Raw genomic sequence first — 23,164 nt, 5'->3', positions numbered from 1 at the left:
TGGCACTTTCACTGAACAGGGTACAAAATAGGGCTTAAATCTCTTTTTAAAAGATACAATTTTATGTAGGTTTGCTTTGCTTTTCTCAAACGTACTAAAAATGAAATGTGAACATTGAGAAAATGGTTTTGTACCTCGGGAAGTAAACTAAATATTTGTTTTATTTTATACGAATACTCCGTTACAAGCAGAAAATTAATAATAAAGTTGAATCTTAGGTCAAATGCTTTATTAAAAAATGTAAACTTAAATCTTTGTAAACTAAAAGAGAATGAAATAAGATCATGTACTGGTCTTACCTGCATTCTGTAGATTTTTTATTTTTTTTTAATCATCTTAATACAGACTGATTGATATACCATTATAATTTGCTTCAGTGTTGATATGTTTGGTGAACGAGCTTCATTCTATGTCGATGTAAGAATTCAAATCTAACATATTTCTCAACATGGAATGGGATTTGTGTTTTATTGCTGAAGTAATGGAACAAATTTGTACCCTATTCACAGAAAGGACCAGCTCTGGCTGTTCTTCTGAACATAAAGTGCAATATACACAGGCATCTGAGGCATGTGTTTAAATATCAAAATTGACAATGCATGATCCAAATTTTACGGTGTATGATTATTCATTGGTGCATGTTAATCCAAAGAACAAACACTGCATTCACATCGACTTTAAAAGCCTGATCACAATGATTCAGATGAACAAACGCAACTCTGCCGAATGCTTCAGATCAATAACACTCAGAGAAGAGCCTGTGGGTCACTGCTGCGCATGATTTTTATTCCAGCACAATTAATTTGTGTTGTAAAATGGCTGGGTAGCTAGGAAGAGAAACAGGAGTACAAAATGAAAATTATGGACAATTCTATTGTAATTTGGTTAAATTGCTAATATATAGATATATCTCACACTTTTTTTAAAAACATAAAACCATACTTAGGAAAACAATGTTACGTCTCAATCTGACAGACAGCGAGAACGAGACGAGGAACCCAGCGTCTGAGATCCTCGCGGTGAAGTTCACGGTGACGTAGCCTGCTCTGAATGCAGTCCGCATATAACTTGGCTTTAGTCTTCTGGCATCATTTACATTTCAATCTGGCAAGCTATAGAAACAAAGTTCACTTTCACAGATGACATGGCTTCAGTTAAGGGGGGAAATGACAATTACGGTGCAATGTTTTCACCTAAAAATGTCTAATTTGTACATCTAAGCATCGGTTCTTGAGAACGCCACAACATGGGCGTTTATTTTTGAGTACATTATTGCTGGACCTCGCCCATATTCCCTTCCGACACGAGAACACGTAGACGGACATCTTCCCCACTGACACACACACAAACAGATCCAATTTCACACATGAAAAACGCAATTTTGTCTCGAGTTCGAGGAGAACGTTTCCATTTTCCTCAAGATAGTCTAAAGCTAGTCTAAAATATTTTGCGCTTCAGCACAAAATCGAATCTACTCCTCTGATTCCTTCCGCGTGGCAGCAAGTTTTAAGACGGTTTCTTTTGATGAACAGAAATGCGCCCACGTGATCGCCGCAGAAGACAGCAAATGGCAGACGAGGTGACGCTCAGATACTGAGAGCAACGTAAGCACCTGCCAGGACAGAAGCTCCTCACCGCTTCTTCTCCATGTTCTTCTTAAACATTCATGATATTTCAGAAGTAAAAATGCAGAGAGCGACTGCTGCTCGGACTCCTTTCTGTACAAGATTAACCACGGAATGAGGAAAAAGAATGTAAAATCTCAACTATTAAACAGATATTTGCCAACACTCTGATATAACATGAAGCTACCAGACATTATGTGCATCTAAAAAAATAGAAGAAAAAAAGCAACGGGCAGTCGCACACAATCACACAGGCAGGTTACGCTGTCACATTTACAGAAATGAGACCAGTTTGAGACTCCAAAAAAAAAAAAAAAAAAAAAATTAAAATATTTTTAGGACAATGAACACAAACAAAAGTTCAGTCAGTAGAATGTCCGCCCCCTTTTGACCCAAAGATAAGCATATGGCTTAATATTTGTAAAACTTTGGAAGTGAGGGGTGTTTGTCCTATCGAATCAGTCGTGTGGCAGTCATGTGGTGTCTGTATGGCGTTGATTGTGTAAAGTTCTCCAGAGGACACCGTCTCCTTGTTTTAAAACAAGAACCTGGTTCGTCTTGGAAATACCCCCCCACACATCATCAAAACCGAATCCCCCTTCAGTCAGTGTAAACATCACGATCATTCTACCGTCTCTCAATACTGACAATACACACAGAAAACAGCATCCAATCAACACGAGACGAAATGGCCACAAGGAAGAAATGACATGAGGGCAGCACACACCGAGGGTCTTCCGTTGAGGGGGGTGGGGCGACAAGGATTCATAGTGCAATGAAGGCCTGAGGAGGCTCTTCCGAAGAGGACAGCAGTCTCTGAAAAAAAATTCAGTCATCCTGTTTGGGAGTTAACGATAAAAAGGGGGGGAAAGCTCACATGGCAGGACATAAGAGAAATAAGAAGACGTGACAGATCTATCTCTGGCTTATTCCTGAGCCTAATTTTGATTGCAAGTAAAAAAAAAGTAAAAAAAAAAAAAAAGAGGTGTGTCCACATGTGCATGAGTAAACATTTAGATGTGCATAATCTTCTCTCTGCATGTGAGCGCGCATGTGTAAACATGTTGAACTGGTTCTATGCAAATCTAAAGGATAAACGCATGTCTGCATGGGCAGCTGGGATTGGGTGGATGTGTCTGGACCACGATCGGATACAGCAACTGGAGTCGTCCTGCAGGGTACATTCAACCAGAGGAGAATGGCAATCGGGGCTCTTGGTCTCTGGCGTTCCCTCCTCCATCCTGCGCGTTATGGTCTCCTCAGAGCGGTCAGAAGAACCAGCAGTAGATGTGATGTAGAATGCTGTACCACATGTAGCCTGAGGCGAAGGCGAACGTTTGGACGAAAAACAGCCAAACGTTGTCAAGGGTCATGTTTCGGGAGTCCACCTCTTTTTGGCCCTCTACTGGAGGGAATGCTCCTGCGAGATGAAGCAAAGGTGGAGAGAACTTGTCAGCAAGTTTGGTTTTAGTTGGAGGATGAACATGTACAATCTATAGATCTGGAGAAACTAAATTTGATCGTTATCAAAGTACCTGTCTTGTAGAAGTGAGCCAGAAGTTTCTCTTTTTCCACAAATCGCTGATATAGCCAATCTGCCAGCGCTTTTGATTCTACTGGGACATCCTTTATGGGGTATGTCCTGAAAATATAACAAATAAGAATGTTATACAGAACTGAGAAACATTCAAAAGCAAAATGATAAAACTATATTGACCATTGGTCAAAACAGCATTCTAGAGACTGAAGTTAATAATTAGTTTCCAAGATTAATAATAATATTCATAATTCTCACATTTACACAACTTAAATGATAAAACATTTTTAAAAGCAGCAGTACTACTACTACTACTACTACTACTACTACTAAGAATAATCAAATACCAATTTTGTTGTTTTATTACAATACTACTTTAATTTACAATTATTATACAACTCAAATTCCAGAAATGTTGGGACACATTTTAAAATTTGAATAAAATTAAAACAAAGACTTTCAAATCACATGAGCCAATATTTTATTCACAATAGAACAGAGAACATAAATGTTTAAACTGAGAAATGTTACACTTTTATCCTCTAAATGAGCTCATTTTAAATTTGATGCTTGCTACAGGTCTCAAAAAAGTTGGCACGGGGCAACAAAGAGCTGAAAAAGCAAGAAATTTAGAAAAGATTCAGCTGGGAGAACATATAGCAACTAAGTAAGTTAATTGACATCAGGTCTGTAAAATGATTAGCTAAAGGGATGTCTTCGAGAGGCAGAGTCTCTCAGAAGTAAAGATAGGCTCTCCAATCTGTGGAAGTGCGTAAAAAGATTGTGGAATACTTTAAAAACAACGTTCCTCAACGTCAAACTGCAAAGGCTTTGCAAATCTCGTCATCTACAGTGTAAAAACTGGAGAAATCTCTGCGTAAAGGACAAGGCCTTTGTTGGATGGCCGTGGTCTTCGGGCCCTCAGACGACACTGCATCACTCATCGGCATGATTCTGTTTACATTACTAAATGGGCCCAGGAATACTTCCAGAAACCACTGTCGGTAAACACAATCCGCCGTGCCATCTGCAGACGCCAACTAAAGCCCTATCATGCAAAATGGAAGCCATATGTGAACATGGTCCAGAAGCCCCGTCGTGTCCTGTGGGCCAAGGCTCATTTAAAATGGACTGTTTCAAAGTGGAAAAGTGTTCTATGGTCAGACGAGTCGAAGTTTTACACTTTTTGTTGGAAATCACAGACGCCGTGTGTCTTCCGGGCTAAAGAGGAGGGAGACCTTCCAGCGTGTCATCATCTCTGATGGTATGGGGGTGCATAAGTGCATACGGTATGGGCAGTTTGCATGTTTTGGAAGACACTATGAATGCGGAAAGGTATATAAAGGTTTTAGAGCAACATATGCTCCCCTCCAGACGACGTGTATTTCAGCAGAATGCAAAACCACATACTGCAGCTATTACAACAACATGGCTTCGTAGTAGAATAGTCCGGGTGCTGAATTGGCCTGCCTGCAGTCCAGATCTTTCACCTATAGAGAACATTTAGCGCATCTTTAAACGAAAAATACATCAAAGATGACCACGAACTCTTCAGCAGCTGAAAACCTACACCAAAACTCCAGAAACTCATAACCTCGATGCCCAGATGTCTTCAAACTGTTTTGAAAAAAAGAGGAGCTACATGCTACACCATGTGTACACCATGCCCCCGTCCCAACTATTTTGAGACCTGTAGCAGGCATCAAATTTGAAATGAGCTAATTGTGTGGATAAAATTTTAAAATTTGTCAGTTTAAACATTTATGTTGTTATCTATGTTCTATTGTGAATAAAATATTGGCTTATGTCATTTAAAAGTCTTTTAAGTTTTCATTTTATTCAAATTTTACAAAATGTCCCAACATTTCCGGAATTCGGGTTGTAAATGATAACTGCATTTTAATGTAGTACGAGAATACAATTTAGATGGCATTATAATTTATTTACACACACAAAAAATACTACTTTAAATGTAAAATGTAGTAAAATAGATTGTATTATAATAGTACATTAATTTTAAATGATTAATATAAATTTAGACTACATTTTAATACACATTTATAAAGCTAAAAAATACTACATGACAAATATAAAATAGTAAACAAAAATAAATTGTTAATTGACTGTTAATTAAATACTTATTAAATGTAATAGTAAGCAATAATAATACAAAAAATTTATAACAGATTCTGTGTTTACATTATACACAGTACTGAATATATTTTAAGCATTAATTCACAGTTTATCTGTACATTTGGATAAACATTTTGTTAATAATAGTAATTATCCTGTTGTTGTTAATAACTAATAATTATTATTATTAGTAGTAGTTGTATTATTATAACCAGTTCTGACATGTTGAGCGAATGCTGCCCTTCTGACCCAATACTTTCCCATTCTTTCATTTAGGAAAACACACACACACACACACAACAATGCCAAATTGATAGATTGGGAGTAAAGTTAGCATGTTGAACACACCAAGACAGAGGGGCTGATTGCATGAGAACAGTATAAAAAGCATAAATCAAATTTAATAAATGAAATTTACAATAATGAAGGTAATTTAGGGAGGCAATGAAGACTGCTTGAGGGAGAAAATCTAACAGGCACTGAAAAAACAGATGAGCAGGGAGCACAAATGATCCCAATTCTTCATCAGATCTCCCACAGTTAGCATGGTGAAGTGGAGAGCTCAGCTCTTTAGGCTTTGAGCCGCGAGCAGCATGACAGATTCAGTGTTTGTGCTGATGAGACGCTTCATCTGATGACAGCAGTTTTCTGCTGAAACACTGGCTGAGCTCTGCACAGACAGCGGAGACGTACAAACACAGCACAGAGAGGATGTGATTGGGCACAATATTACAACATTGTGAAGTTATCCTGACTGATCCAGCTTCTGCTTTCCCCTTTGTTTAAGAAACAGTCGACTTCCCTCAATTACTGTACTAGTAAATATTTAACCAAATTCAATAAAGAGTACATTCACATTAGGCTATGATAGTGTATCACTACTGAGAGAATGTAAATTGCAACTGCATTTTTTATACTGTTTCCTTGATACCTAACAACCTTCCTTTGGCACAAAAAATAAAAATAATAAAAAGTTCAAACATTAATACATTTACATTAGCAGAATCCTGCTTATCAAAAGGATATTAAGTTGAAATCAGCTGATGTGAGGATATGTAAAAACTAGTACATGCATTTTGGAAATCAAAAGTGAAGTAATATATCATAATCAAAAATACAGTAAAATATTACAATAAAAAATTATATTTTAAAAATTGAATTTATTCCTGTGATGCAAAGCTGAATTTTCAGCATCATTACTCCAGTCAGAGTGTCACATGACTCCAGTCAGAGTGTCACATGACAAATCAGCATATCAGAAATCATTCTAATATGCTGATTTGATGCTCAAGACACATTTAAATTTAATATTCCTGTTATTATTAATGTTGCTGCTTAATATTATTGTGTAAACCTTTTTAATTTGATGAATAGAAAGTTCAAAAGAACAGCATTTATTTTTAAAATGGGGGAAATTAATGCAAATCTCCTATTAAACCATGTATGAAAATTTAGTGTATAATTTTTCCCAAACACAACTATGTATTATTATTTTTATGACTAATTTCTCAGTCTCTGGTACCACCGATGTTAATGTAGAAACATACAAAGCTGTTCACTCATTAATTTACAGTACATCCATTCATACTGTACATCTATAGCTTACTTTTTTCAGCTTATCTTAGTTCACTTTCTATCTACCACACACAAATCAATAGGTGTGGAGTAATAAGGCCCTCGGGACAAATTCCAGAAAATACCTGGTAATAACATGAGATAAGGGCCCTAGGAACAGAAGTCACCCGAGACACCCAGAACCATCTATAGGACAGATCGGTGCATCAAATCACACGTTTCCCATCAGAAGGACATACAGCTTCATAAAGATCAGCACCACATCACATTACTGATGCATCCCACAAGCTTTTGTAATGCCTTGTTTGAAGGTTTTATGTTCTATAGGGCAGGTCAGCTGATGAATGAGAACATATAGATTTGCATATATATTTTTTTTGTTCTGTTCAAAACTCATTTTGTTAAAATTGTGAGAATAGACTGAAAAAAACAAAACAAAATCAATGCTTTGCACTGTATGCAATCACAAAAGTGTTTATGAACACTTTAGTTTGAGCTGTATAAATTTCAGTTATTATTGCAAATGAAATAAAATGAAGCCTTTTTTTCCTGGTGAAGCAGGTGAAAATTATTTAAATGATTGTAACAGTATACCGAATGACATGTCTATGTTTGTGTTCAAAGTTACCTACACTCTTAAAAATAAAGGTGCTTCAAAAAGGTCTTCACAGTGATGCCATACAAGAACCATTTTTGGTTCCACAAAGAACCATTCAGTCAAAGGTTCTTTAAAGAACCATCTCTTTCCTACCTTTTTATAATCTGAAGAACCTTCTTTCACCACAAAGAACCTTTTGTGAAGGTTCTTTATGGAACCATTTAGACGAAAAGGTTCTTCTATGGCATCTTGAAGCACCTTTATTTTTAAGAGTGAAGTATAAGAATACTTCTGACACAGATAAAACAAGGACTAAACTGATATTTCCAAGACAGTTCATGTAATCGTAAACTGTGACGTTAATGTGCTGCAGATTGCGATGCGTTCCCTAGAGCAAAGTCTCTTCATGACAAGTCCTGTCACGGACAAGTCCAAGGCGGCCTTCTTTGAAACGCCTCTCGGGCATCCAAGTGCAGCTCCTATCTCTTTGAATGGGGAAACATCAAATTCTCCAAAACTGTTCACTAAGCTTACGATTAAATTTCATATTTGAAATCACCAATGAAATCGGACAACAACTGTGTCATGAATGTTGTTTCTTTTGCTCAAATAGTGTTATAAAAAGCTTATTCCTCAGGCTAGATCAGCCAGTCCTGAGCGCGCGTCTCAGAGCGCTGACTGTTTCTATAGCTGCAGTGAAGCGCTGACTTTACCGATTAGCGATTGGCTCTTTCATTCAGAAGGCGGGGCTTCCTGCAATTGAGCGGCCATATTGAGCGTTGCATTTTTCCCCATTCAAAACAACACGAGTGACATGTCTTAGGTATTCTATAGTCTTTGCCTAGAGGCTCCGTAAGTCTTGCATGAAATGGAGCATTTCCACCAAACCAATTAAACCTCTCAGTACCTCCGAGATTAGTTTCAGGGGAACTTCAGTGACCTGGTAGACTCAGGTATCCACAGAACTAATCTCTACATTCTGCTTTGCTTCCAAAGCAATGTCTGTGAATGTCTGTGTACTTCTGGACAGGCATAAATTCGTCCATTTCAACTACTGTTGAAACTACTTGAACCACTATTTTAAGGCTTGGTTCTATTTATTTGACTGTGGTTAGGATTCCCTTTAATTTTGCAAAGTAACTAAGGGAGCATGGTGTGTTGGGTTTGCATTGTGTAGCTCATCCAAAAGTCCACACCTTATTCCATGCCAAACAAGGCACCAAAAAAAAAAAAAAAAAAACATTAAGAACCATGGAACGTTTTCAATGAACAAAAGGTTCTTAATACAAAAAGGTTCTTCACAGAACAAAAAAAAAAAGTTCACCCAAAATGATTGTTCCAAAGGCATCGCTGTGAAAAGTCCCTATTGAAACCTTTACTTTTAAGAGTGCACTGAAACATTTCTACCAGTTCATCATTTCAATCACTATATAACCCACACGGCTGTGAACAAAGTGCCCATAATCGCCTTGTGTCAAACCAAACTAAGTGTGACAGGACATGCAAGTGCCTACGGAGAGTTCGTTTTGTTTTAGGCTATTTCAAAGTCAGTCAGAATTAAAATCAGACTTGAGTTTGTGATACAGCTTCTCCTCGATTCACTGTCGCTCTCGGCCCTCCTCTAGCCAGACAATGTCAAAAAAACTAAGTGTGAAAAGAGCATCAGTACCCGTTTAACAGGAAATGTTGAGTTATTGAGTCACTGTTCAAGTTCAGATCCGATTCAGTGTTGTCATTTGATGGATGTCTTTCTGTATGTCTGACATAACCGTACCTAAATTATTGAACTGTTGTAAAAATCAATATCACATTTGTAATCATTCTGATTTTTGGAGGAAAACAAACCGCATTCTTCATGTGATATTAACTATATACATCATATATAGCCCCCATATCTTGAATTTTGGGATCATTAAATGCATTTGAACAGACTGAATCATGCAGTGAAAGAATGCACACGTCTTCTCTGCTCTCAGTAAGACCTAGTTGATTGTGAACACTAATTCAAGAGTAAAAAAAACAAAATATGGTTTTATTTCTTTACTTTTGCCAATTACTCCAAGTCTGTTTACCAATAAGCGTGTTGGTCAAGGGGTTTTCAGGCTACTTGTCTAACCTACTAGACTTCATCACGTAATGAATGCGTACACTCCACCTTTACATTTAGTCATTTTGCAGACACTTTTAGTAGATGTGTTTTTTACAATATACTCTGTCAAATCACATATCGTTAAAACAACAAATTGCACACCCCTACCTTTGATACATTTGTGGATACAACACTATATTACAGAACAGTTCTTACCTGTAGTGTACATGTGTTACTGTTGGATCTCTGTAACCAAAAATCCATGTCTGAATGTCCATGGGTCTTGCATTAGGGTAGGCTATGGTCATATCTATTACCCACTGTAGTCCTTTTGCTTTGTTACCTGAAGGTGAGCAGACACAGAGACTTGAGTCAGAGAAAGAGCTGCACCAATGTTAACTACAAGGCCAATTCACTTCAATAATTAAACGAAAAAGTACTATTCATACTCTTCCCATCCAAACACAAACTGTACTTGATAGCGATCAAGAATAGAGCTTCAGAATAGTGCATAGGTCATACAAGCCTATGTTTTATTTTTTGTGTCTGACTGACTTCTGTGGAACACAAAAGATGTTAGTCAAACGGGTTTGTTTTCACACACTGCGATGATGCATTTCCACAGTTATTAACACCACAAAACTAGATTTAATATTTTGAACCAACCGAATGCACAATTTTGGTGTAATCAATAACTACAATTCTCAACATGAACCGAATGAACCACTTTTAGTCCTTAAGTTTAAGAATGGCACATTTGTTCTATTTTTATTTTTATTTTACAAATATTTTTTCTATTATATCTATTACAACTATTCATTGTGTTGTCTGAACAACGAGTCTGAAGAAAGCACTGTGTAATTATGGTCCACCAGACACCGATTAGACATGTTTCTTAGGAGACGTTCAAATAAGATGTGTTAATGTGTTCAAAAACAGCTGTATGGGGGACGACAGAATGGAACAGAACATACGGTTGTTTAAAAGTTGAACTATATTTAACTTGACACTAGGGCTGGGTATCGATTCGCAAGCTCTCGATTCAATTCTCTTTTTTTTATTACATTCAGTGAACATAGTTTTAATACAAAAGCTGAAAATGAACAGAAAACATCAGTTTACAAATGGTGAATTAATACAAATAAATTAAGAACCACCGGCCTGCATTTTAAACCTATTATTTTTTTGTCCTTAAACAATAATAGGGCCCTATAAAATGTTCTTCTTAATTTTTCTGGTAATCAGATGAAGGCATAAAACATTAATTTAATTTATCCTAATCAAATGAAAATTAAACCCTTAAAAAGAAAACAAATGGGATTATTCCTTTAAAAATAAAGATTTATTAATATGTATTAGTAGTAGTAGCATTGAGTCTTAAGACTGCTAAATAGTATAATATATTCTGATAAAGTTTATTAACGTTAAACTACTTTTATTTTGACGGGTTGCCGTGAGGAACTTGCAGCTGCTGTGATATGACGGTAAAATGCTAATGAAATAACTCTCAGAGCAGCTGGAGATGATATTCGTGTGTTAATATCATCATATAGTGAGACGGCAGAAGATGAAAACACCACGAGTGTCTTCCGCGCTTTAGTATGTGTGTAGTAGGGTTGGGCATCGAGAACCGGTTCCAACTTGGAACCGTTAAAAAAATAACGATGCCATTGGAATTGTTTCTAAAATTTGTTTTCGATTCCGATCATCGGTTCCAAACGCGCAAGTTTTGGTTTCCATTGTGGCCACCGTATTTCCGGAAGTGCTTGCCGCGCGCTTGTTCAGTTGCAGCTATGGAGCACGGTAAGCGGCGCTCAAAAGTGTGGCTTTATTTCACACTAAAAAAGCCTGGGTCGGCACAGTGCAACACATGTGACAAAATATCTTGCACGGGAGGATGCACTACGAATATGACGAAACACCTACGCCTGCATGATGTACAAATTAAGGAGTGTAGCGTGTTTGACGTGCTGCGCAGGTCCACTGTCTCGTCCTCCTTGGGCAACCCTGCGCTAACCAACGTTAGTAACGTTACCTCGTCACAACAATCAGGTAAGTGACAACAATAAAGCGCTTGACCAAATTTGGTGAACAACAACGTTACTGAAATATTTTTTTTTTTCCCTCGTAGATGAATGTAGCGTTATGCAAATTGCCCACGCTAGTAGCAGTCCTAATATTACTGCTGCTAATGCTAAACCGGTGGAGACTCGTTGTGAAACTCCATTCACATTGGCAGCAAAGCAGGGGAAAATGCCAGCGGAGAAAGTGGAAGAGTGCCACAGAAAAGTTACCGCATATGTGGTAATTTTCTCCTACATGGGCTGCAGCTCTAAACTAAAACTCATATTGAATCAAAATAAAATTATCCTCTGTGAAATCAAATGAGCCTGTGACATGTTTTGACTCCAGCCCACAAAGAATCGGAATTGAGAATCGAAAAGAACCGAAATCGAAAGGAAGAATCGGAATCAGAATCGTTCAAATCAAAACGATGCCCAACCCTAGTGTGTAGTAAACAAAACAGTGCGTCGCGCCATCCGCCATTCATTCATTCATTGTGGAAATTGTGGCACCTTATGCGTGATATCAAATGCTTCCACAGATTTGTAGTATTACTATAGCATTTCACCTGAGCATTACGAATCACGCATATGGCTTTGTTCTTGGTTCTCATCAACAGTATCTCCGCCATAAGCACTGAATGAATGACAGGCTTTGTTGTAACATCGCGCAAGGTAAATAAGGGTGACATCTAGTGGAGAAGACTAATTATAAGAATCAGAACTTGTTTTAAATGTGTAAATGTGTGCTGAAATAAATATCGGAAAAGATCGATTCGCAGCTTTTGAGAATCGATATCGAATCGACGTCATTAAAAAAAAAAAACCATTAATCGAAAAATCTATTTTTTTTTGCCCAGGCCTACTTTACAGACACATTGTCTGTAAAATGGTGTGGGATGTCTAAAATAATATCCAACCAAAACAACAGCACGAGACGTTACGCCACTGGCTGTCTACATTAATTAAAGAAATAGTGCAGACAGATTTCAAGAGCACACATGCATTCAACAGGATAAAATAAGTAAAAAATGTATAAAAATAAATATATATAAAACATCAAATGTCCAACTATCAAATATCTTGTATATACTAGGGTTGTGACGGTGAGGAAATCTTCCCACCGGTTAATCGACATGTGACAACACCGGTAATACCTGTATCACCGTGGTGGTGGTGGTGGTGGGGGGGGGGGTCGTTTGAGGTTTCCCTCTTTTTATCGCTTTCCTTCGGTTTTAAATAGCTTGTAAAAGCTCCGTGCCCGTTTTACTTTCACTTTCAAATTAACGGCAATTCGGCATCACACAGTTGTTTGTTTTTAGTTCATTTGAGTTTTTCCACTTTCCTTTGCTTAATTAGCTTGTAAAAGCACCGTGCGCATTTTACTTTCACTTTTAAATTAGCGGCAATGTTGCATATCTCCGCCATCTTGGATTTCCGGTCTAGCAAGTGTGTGCATAGATACTTCCGGTTGTGCTAAACGCCAGTGCAGAGAACCGGAGAAAAACAAATATTACCTTCTATATATGTTTAAAGGATTTATAATATCACTTCAAGTGCAAATAAGCTCTACACTGCTATTATCACTATACTATAAATGTTAACTGTACCAGTGCATTTGAAACTTCTAAGTTTGTGTCCGGTGAATCAATGAAATACACTAACATTAATCCCTACTGTTCAAGAAACTAAAGTTGTACTCATGGTGTGTACAAACAGCTACACATTTTTCTCTCACCAGTTATGTACAAATTACTTATTTCTCGAAAATGTTTGTATTACATTGATTTTTATATTTTTTTTTTATTAATGAAATGTTTACCTTCTAAGACTTGGGCTGTGATTGATCTTCATAAATATCCATTTCTCAATTGCGCACATAAATCAGTTTGTTCCATCATCTTTTTCACAACATATTTTAATATTTACACAGTTAACTTTGCATCAAACATATTTTTTAATTAAAAAAGGGCTGTAAAAGGATGCAACTAATACATGACTAATTTAAAGATTTGTTTTATCTGATAATTAATGCAAAGGAAATTGTAAAAATACATGAGCTGCTGACAGCTAATTATTTATGCAACAGATCTTTCACAAAACAGATACAAATTAATAAAATACACAAGTAATGCAAACACCGATCTTTTAATTAATGCCAACCTACCATATTATGTTAAATTGTACAGTTACAGTTATAAATTATCAAAAAGTTAATATAAATATATGCCGATATCTCTGAGCATCTCATTTGACAGTCACAAACCTTATGATCTATAAATCTAAATCTATAAATAAAAAGTCTCTCGCCTCAGAAAAGCAACCTATCCTGTCTTGCCAGATGTATACCGCGCTCGTAGCACGCACTCTTCAATAGCAAGCGCGAACGCGACACGGCACTATATATCACTTCACTAAAGCGCAGAAACTACGAGCATGCAACGCGTGAAATAAAAGTACAGTACCGATAAATCACATAACTGGTTCTGCGCGTGTTAGCTGGAAAGGATTTGCATGAAGGTATGATATTCATTCTATTCAGGAGCAGTTTCCACGTTTCATTAACAGTTCATGTTAGTATTGTATATTCACCATGGTAACTGCTGTTTCCATAACTCAAAAATTCCTTGATATTTTCACTTGTCATACCAACTTAATTGTATTAAAAACTAATTTGGGACTGCTATTTAATAGCCTTACCTTATAGGCTGTTTATTCAGTATTAGTCATATTCTTAATCTTAATTTTTGTTAAATAAATTTGCTTTGTTTTAGTTTTTTTAACATATAGATAAAAGTGGGTCACGGCTTGATGACCATGGGAAAATATGGGTCCCAAGGCCAAACCACTGTATAGTACTAAAATAACACTATTCTGCATAAAAGCTTTAATTACCAAAGCTTCCATAGTCTATCTAAAAAACAACATGGAAAAAGAACATGGATTGACACGAAAATGTAGTAATTACACCATAAATGCATATAATTAAAGTCTACTGTGTTTCACAGTCAACATATAGGCTATGGCTTTTTGGCTAGGTTTAAAGGAAAAGAGCACTTTTAGATAAGGCAATAATAGATGGCACACATTCTTTATGAACCGCAGGAACCGCAAGAATTAAATGTAAAGGAAAAGGCAGTAGAGCTGACTGTATCGGTCAATGGTACGTTTTAATTTAGAATGTTTGAGATGTAAGAAAAGTAGTTTAAATGTTTTGCCACTTGCTTGAGCAACTTAATATATAAATCTAGAAGTAAATGTAAAAAAGCAAAAAACATTGAATAATGTGTTTCTTATATTTATTGCGTTTAAACACGTCTATGAAAGATTGTATTCCTGTACTGTGTAAAAAAAAAAAAAAATTTCAGTAACAATGTTTGGATTTGAAATCAAAATAATGGATAAATGTGTATGTGGTAAACAGCCACAGATCAGTAGTGGACTCACTAACAGAGTATGTGTGAACCTGGTATAAAAGGCCGCCTCGCATACAGCTCATGAAATCTGGCTTGTGCAGTGTGTAAGCTATTGTGCCACAATTGAACGACTGTCAAAACAAAAATGCTGTGCATAATCAAACATTTAGGTGAGATGAATATTTTTGAAAAAGTAAAAAAAAAAAAAAAAAAAGCCCCCTTCCACCCCTAAAATGAAAAAAATCCCCTCTCAAGAGTCACCTAAGAGGGGAATTCATTCAAAATGAAATTCAGGATCTGAATGTGTAAAAATCTTGATTGGATCATCCTTAAAAAAAAAAAAAAAAAATATATATATATATATATATATATATATATATATATATATATATATATATATATATATATATATATATATATATATATATATATATATATATATATATATATATATATATATATATATATATATATAAATAAACAAACACTTTAAAAGGATTGGTATCGGCAGACACTGCTTTTTGTGATCGGTCTCAAAAATCCTGATCGGAGCACCCCTAGTTGTGACGGCTGCACCAATGGTGCTTAAAAGAAATCAATTTTAGAGACGAAACTCCTAGAGAGAGGAGCCACTGCTTAAAATAATACAGCCAGAAAAAAAAAAAAAAAACTAGTCCACCTTAATAACCAACTTGTTGAAACACGCAGTGACTATGCTGCTTTAATCTCCTTAATCTCTAAAATAGTCATTTATTGGTTAACATATCATACTGTACTTACAAATCTAAAAAGAGGAATTATTAAAATGAAGATGTGCATTCTGCACATACAAATGTTGTGGGCAAGTCCTCTGATGCGTTCTGGGAGACTGTGATGGTTGTCTCCACATATTTACTGAGACACAATCCTAGCAGCTTATTATCTTGCTTAACCAGCCTTAGTGTTTCTTCGTGTTGAATCCATGCCAGAACGCAACATCTCCATTAGTTAATCCAATAACAGCGAGTCCACCATTAAGCAGAGCAAATATATGCACTGCATAAGTGGCGTGAGGAGACAAAATGGAAGATCCACCCAACAAGGAAATTCAAAATGTAGGTGTGGTGAGTAAATATTGACAGTATAGTATTACAATACACTTCTGTCAGTGTATCAGTATTTTAAGTATTTTATTATTATTAATATATTTTTTTTAAACAAATGTATAATTTATCCAAAACATAAAAATTGTGTTATTTACTAACCCTCATGTCATTCCAAACCGGTATGCATTTGTTTCTTCAGTAGGGAACACTATTTATTATTAATTAGCTGATTATTAGCATGCAGATTACTAGCATATTAGCTGATTATTTGTTCTTTTAAAGCACATTCTAATGCCTTATTATGCATGACCATATTCTACATCCCTTAAACCTACCCCATACCAAAACATAACTACTGCAACCTTACTATTAATAAGCAGACAATTAGGAGTTTATCAACTCTTGATTAACAGTGAAAATGTGTTCTCTAATGTGTTACAGTTTTGAAAAATGTATATGCATGTTATCAATACAATAAAAGGCATTGAGTTTACTTCTGATATTGTTTGTTTACTTGAATGAAAGAAAATTTTTTATTGTTTGGATGCTGAACCATCCATTTAGCTTTCCAGACGTTATGGCAAGACACATATTTGCATTGAAATTGAATAATGCGAACAGCTTTGGTGCAGTAAATTGTTTGAAAATATTTTATATTGTTTAGTTAGACATTTTATAAACTGGCCTTTACATCTACACAAAGACATTTTTAAGCTTACACTTTAGTATTAAAAAATTATCTGACTCTACTTAAGATCCTAGTTCTGCTACAAATGATTATTTGGATAGCTGATTAATCTATAGGTTATTTTCTGATCTGTCAATTAATCCTTTAGTTAACTTACTAATAAATAATACTATAACTTCTGCCACTAATCTTGCAATGTTTTATTTATAAATTCTCATTAAAATACTTTAGAAAAAAAAAACAACAAAATAACATGCCAAGAATTTAGCCATCTATGAATAATACAAACGTCCATGATGTTTTGAATTGATTGTGAGAGTCTTGAAATGTTTTTGTTATGACATGGCGGACAATTGACCGTTCACAAAGAGCTTGATTGACAGGCAATCTGACCAATCGTAACACCGAAACCGCCATCTTGTCCGACAGTTACAGCCGGAAACTAACAACAAATTACATTTTTTACCTATTAGATTGTGTTTTATTAAGTTTACACCTACCCCAACTCTAAACAATAATGCAAAAACAGTAATTATTTTTGTACAGCGTGCCCAGGAGCCACAGCTGTATCACTTCTACCCTTAACCACAAATCAGACAGGAGCGTAGATTAACTTCAGTGGACTTAAACTTGAAAAATGGTGTGTTCCGCAGTTGAAATATAATACGTTCTGATGTTCATTCATGTTTATTTCGTGCTTTAAATCATGATGATGATGCTCATATGATGCGATTTCAAGTTTTCCTTTCTCTTTGGAGTGTTACAAGCTGTTCGTGCGTAGATAAGATCCCTAAAGTTGCAAAGACTAAAGTCTCAAACCCAAAGAGATATTCTTTATAAAATTTAAAAAGACTTGTCCACGCCCCCCTAAAACGGCTCATTTAAACACGCCCCCACGTCTATGTCACTGTGTGGGAAGATTTGCATAACACCACCCAAATGTATATGCCAGGGGTGCAAACTCGTCAGGAGTGTAAAAGGTGACAAACTAAACCCCCCCACCCATTAATTTACATTGCACATTTCACACACTATGGCAAGTCAAACTGCTTTATAAGGAGAAAATGTTACACACTGCAAAAAATGACAAAAACTCTAAGTAGGAAAGCATTTTTTGCAGTGCACCATTCAAGGATAAACACCTTTATATGATTAAAAGACGCATGAGCGACAACTACGGTCTACAATCAACAAGGATTGTTGTTAAGATGTTACATGAACTTAGTCAGGGCAAATAAACCACTAAATCTTCATTTCAGCACTCAAATTTATGAAGCAGCTGACGGGCTAAACACGAGGTGTTTCTCCGTCTTGTCAGAGCAAGCTGTATTGTGTCAGTCTCCTTTAAATGTTAATGAGCTCTGCTGACCCCGCCCCTCTCTTCTGAGCCTTTCTCTGAGGGACTGTTTATCGGCTCGATTTGAGAAAGGGGCAAAGATTTTAGTAGATTAAAAGAAAAGATATATCTTATACTGTAATAATACATACTGTTGTCCTGTTTGGAAACATTACAATTATTAACGATTTTGAAATAAATATCTTCTGCTCCTAAAAGTACGATTTATTTGATCAAAATAAATTTAAAAAGAGCAATAGTGAAATATTACTACAAATTATTTTCCTTCAATTTTAATACTATAAAATGTAATGTTATTCCTGTGATGCAAAGCAGAATTTTCATATTTTGTGTGGAAATGGATATACACTTTTTTCCTGGATTTACTGATAAATATAAAGTTTAATGAACAGCATAATTTGCATTTATCAAATGTTAATTACATTTTTAATGCATTTATTAAATAGAAATCATTTTAAATGTCTTCACTCACTTTATCACTTTCATGCATGATTAATAAAATGATCAATTTCTCTCGTTTTTTAAAAATCTTATACAAATGTTTGAGTGGTATCATTGTTTCCACAAACATATTAAACAGCAAAACTGTTTTTAACATTGATAATTACTAGAAATGTTTCTTGAGCAGCAAATCAGCATATTAGAATGATTTCTGAAGGATTGTGTGACACTGACACTTCTCTTTGTAAACAACAACAGATTTATATAAACGTTTCTAATGATGAATGTTGCGTTCCCAAATAAGTGGCTCAAACCAAGCACAGCACAGCTAGCACTAGGGGTGGTACGGTACACAGATGTCATGGTTCGGTACATACCTCGGTTTGGGGGGGGGTCACGGTTCGATACGATTTCTGTACCACAGGAAAAAAACAAATCTACTATGCTCGGTTTCTTTTCATTTATTTTGAACAGTAGTACAGTAGTAATACTAAATATTATATTACATATCAATCTGCTGCAGAGTTTAGCTCCAGCCCTGATCAAACTCACTTTCCTGTGATTTTCTAATGATCTTGAAGACTCTGGTTAGCAGCTCAGGTGTGTTTGATTAGGGTTAGCGCTAAACTCTGCAGGAGTGGGCCAGATTTGAGGATGCCTGCTTTAAAGTATACTCCTTTGTCAGTCTATGTGAGAGACGCATTCAGAATCAGCACATGGTCACTGTTTTGTGGCCTTTGTTTTCAAGCGTGCAATGGCATTCGCTGTTCTTCTGCTGGCGGTTATCAAACAGTGTCGCATTGCTGTGGGCGCCCCCTTCTGGATTGAGGGTGAATTGCCTGTATTCATTGTAAGGCCTCATACACCGAATCAAGATGCCCTTACCGTGACGGTTCGGTACGAATATATGTACCGTGCCACCCCTAGCTAGCACTAACAGTGAATCGAAACTAAAAACAGTACTGTAACAGCAGACATGTAGCACGTCAGACTACAGCCTATTATATAATTACATCACAACAGTTGTGAATTTTATGATAGCACTAAGCAATCTCAAATTCTCACAGTATTTCCCACACATAGACTTTAGCTGGGTGGGCCGCCCAGGTATATTAACGGCCGCCCAAATATATTTGGTGATAGATTTTTGTTTTTATTACTATTATTCTCTTACACTTTTTTTTTATCCGCCCGAGAATGAAACCATCCACGATCGATTAACTAGTGGAAAACCTCCCCTGGCCCTACGCGTTTCGTACTGCTCCTTCTGTGTGCTCAAGAACTGTCGACACTCCCACAATCTTCAGACGATGATTTATTTGTGGCGGGCCGCAATATCCACCCTCACACACAAGCGCGACTTTAGCACAATATTTAGCAACTTTCAGACCCTTTTGGCGGCTTTTTTCCCATAACAGGTACATACTGACAAACCTAGCAACTTTTTTGAAAAAACCTTAGCTATCGTTCAGTTGGAAGATGTCGCCAGTACTGTCCCGCGAGTGCGAGGTCTGACTCTCCCGGCGCAGTGTCGCCTCTCTCGGCGTCTGTTCTGTGCAGCGAGCGGCAGAGAAACACTGCTTTCAGTTGGCCGTAACGCAGCAACAGCGTTTCCAAGCACCTGTCACTTACTGACTGTTTGGACTTAAATTTGAACATAATTCGTCTGTTAATATGCGCATAGTTACTCAGACGCAGGCAGTGCGCTGAATGAGAGAAAACAGTAATATAGCCAAAACCACCGCATATAAGTTAGATGTATACTGATTTTATCAGACTATGTCGCGATTATAAATATATATATTTTTCTAAATCAGAATATTAGAATGATTTCTGAAGGATCTTGTGACTGGAGTAATGATGCTAAAAAGTCATCTTTGATCCTAATAAAACAGTTTAACCGCGCTCGCAAGAGAATCTCAAGTTATTTTGTGTGATAGCTAAATATACTTGGGACGATGTCAAATAAGAGTTCTGTGCAGACCACAAAGGTGTGGCTTAATCCGTATTCAGAAAGGTACAGAAAACAAATAACACGTTCTACGGAGCCACTAAAGGGATATGACTACCCGCTTGAATTAAACAGTTTATCATACAGATTGAAAGCATAAATCCCATCTCTATCCCTCTCTCTCCGTTTATGGGTGTTTGTGTGCACATGCGGAGGAAGGGTGCAATTTTCGAATAATACCCAGCGATTTCCAAATATAATTTTTTGCTAGGAATGCCCATCCCTATTTCATACCAGAAGTCTGTCTTGTCTGTCTGTGTTGTCAGTTCTCTTTTCACTGCGTGAGAACATGATATGTAGTGTGAAAGCGGCATTGTTTGTTGGAGATATTAGCCGCCCAGCAGTATTTCCTCTGCCATTATATAAGGGGGGTGCCCCGCCCCCCTTGAAAGTCAAGTTAATTTGATTTAATTTTATTTTCTCTATAGCGCCAGATCACAAAAGTCATTTAAAGTACTTTCCTATAGAACCTTTCCTTTCCTTGTTCTTTTATTAAACAAACTAAATAGCCTTATGTTATTTATCTTATTTAGACAACGGCATGTCATTTCTGTCTCTATGTTATGGTCGCGCTCTCTGTATCGCGCAGATGCGCGCACACACACACACAAACGTGCACGCGCACACACAAGTGAGCACACTCCCACTAGTATTTGTAAATATTAAGGCGCAAAACGACTATTTAAAAAATATGAATTCCGCGTGTCTCTGTGTTAATGAATGAGAGGTTTTGTTTATTACTCGTACTGAAGCGCGCGTGACTCTTCCGGTGATATTAGCATCTGAGTCTCACTTCATGAGCATTTGACCATTTCATTTGAGTAAAACTATCCTCATATCATATACGCAGAAATGTAAAGGTATTCACGGCAACCCGTCAAAATAAAAGTTTGGTTTAACTTGAAGACATTGCAGCAGAAATACATTACTATCGTTCAGTAGAATGTACGTAATAGGCAACTAGTAAAATTATCGAAACCTTATTTTTAAGGAATAATCATACTATATTTCTTCACTGTTTTAATTGTAATATTAAATCCCCTTTATTTTCAAAAAAATATATATTTTTTAATTTTCATTCATTAAAAGCTAAATTAAATGTTTTATGCCTTAAATTTATTTTATTTAAATTTATTAAAGTTCGTAAAAAAACAACTAAATACTGTATGATACACAACTGTATTAAGGGACATTGCCATACTAGCCATTAGCATGTACTCTAGGGAAAATTGTTTTGTGTGAAACATGTCAAGGGATTGGTGGTGAAAGTAAATAGCGCAAAACATCAAATTTCCTAAAAATCCTAGTAGATACCATAATCCAGATATTACTCACTGTTTTTGAAAAGGACAAGGGACTCACTGTAAATGGTATACCATTTGGTAATTCATACACAGAACCATGGGAAATATAGTGAAAGACACTATCTGTTTAAATATAAATTAGTTAATTTTGTTCCTTACTTTGATCAGGTGGGCTTCCCTCTGTTCCCAAGATGCCATTTTCCTGCTGGGGTCCTAAGGTGTCGAGGATAATCTGTGTGGCACCCAGTCGTGGCAGTGTTACATGAGTCAAGTAAGGCAAGTCGTTCTTTTTGGCAAAGGACTGACTTGTCTCTCGCCTCTTTCTTAGGAAGCCGCCCTCAGGAAACAGCACAATCCATTTCCTGTCTCTGCTGTAGTAATACTTGTCTAGGTGATCCTTCAGGTAAACTAGTTGCTTTTCTCGATGTGCTTTGCCCTGTTGGTAATGACAAATCTTGTCAATATCGGCTAAATTTCCCCTTGCATTAAAACAATAATAAATGCGGACAAATGAAGGTAGAATATCAACTCCCTATCCTCGTCACATTACAAAACATCTATATTTTATTTTTAAGTAAACAGATCTTACCTGTCTGATGAAGAAATCTCCATGAATCAGGGACACAACCCCAAAATTGGTATATTTAAAAACATGGTCCATCAACCACAACATCTTTCGTACAACCTGGATAAGAACATGAGAATTAGTTTTGCTGTCTGATCTGAAATATTCTCAATGTGATATCAGCCTATATTTAATATACAATTCACAACCATGAGAGCAGTACTGGCCCCAACCCAAGCAGAGGTGTGCTTACCGTGCCCTTGTCCTGCAAGCACATCATTAGGGTGCACACGTCTCCTGTAGATTGATGGTTGACTATGACCATGGCTTCATCTTCAGACATCGGTCTCACATCATCACCCCATTCTGTAACTAAAAAAAAAAAAAAAAAGAAAAAAAAAAAAAGACAAATGCATTACTCATATCAGAAAACATTGTGTTACAGAAAAAGAACATAAGCACATAATGCACAAATATTGAATACACATTACGGATATACATGTTCTTTTGAAACACGTGGGGTCAATACGTTTTTTTTTTTTACTGTCTATTTGATCAAAAAGACAGTAAAAATAATAATATTGTGAAATATTATTACTATTTAAAATGTACATTCTATTTGAATATTTAAAGATTTATTATTATTATTTTAATTTTTTCCTGTGATCAACAAGCTG

The 23,164-nt window shown here is 36.3% G+C and overlaps 1 protein-coding gene across 3 annotated transcripts in view; it reads right to left on the bottom strand.

The window, feature by feature from the left end:
• Window positions 1-451: 451 nt before the first annotated feature.
• The window catches only part of LOC306880425 (acyl-CoA:lysophosphatidylglycerol acyltransferase 1-like), a 37,839-nt gene continuing 15,126 nt past the window's right edge, over window positions 452-23,164 (bottom strand). Inside the window, exons 3-8 of one of the 3 annotated variants that reach the window (XM_079433920.1) lie at window positions 22,741-22,859; window positions 22,512-22,607; window positions 22,082-22,358; window positions 9,774-9,900; window positions 3,161-3,267; window positions 452-3,045 (exon numbers count right to left, since the gene is read on the bottom strand). In XM_079433920.1, coding sequence (XP_079290046.1) covers window positions 2,894-3,045; window positions 3,161-3,267; window positions 9,774-9,900; window positions 22,082-22,358; window positions 22,512-22,607; window positions 22,741-22,859 — 878 coding nt within the window. In that variant the 3' untranslated portion in view covers window positions 452-2,893. The remainder of the gene's footprint in view (window positions 3,046-3,160; window positions 3,268-9,773; window positions 9,901-22,081; window positions 22,359-22,511; window positions 22,608-22,740; window positions 22,860-23,164) is intronic. The other 2 variants (XM_079433921.1, XM_079433919.1) reach the window with 2 other exon arrangements.

Source organism: Barbus barbus (genome assembly GCF_936440315.1).
Source record: "Barbus barbus genome assembly, chromosome: 14".
Classification (NCBI taxonomy): domain Eukaryota; kingdom Metazoa; phylum Chordata; class Actinopteri; order Cypriniformes; family Cyprinidae; genus Barbus; species Barbus barbus.
The sequence above is the reverse complement of the archived record's forward strand: the minus strand, read 5'-3'. Positions and strand labels throughout refer to the sequence as shown.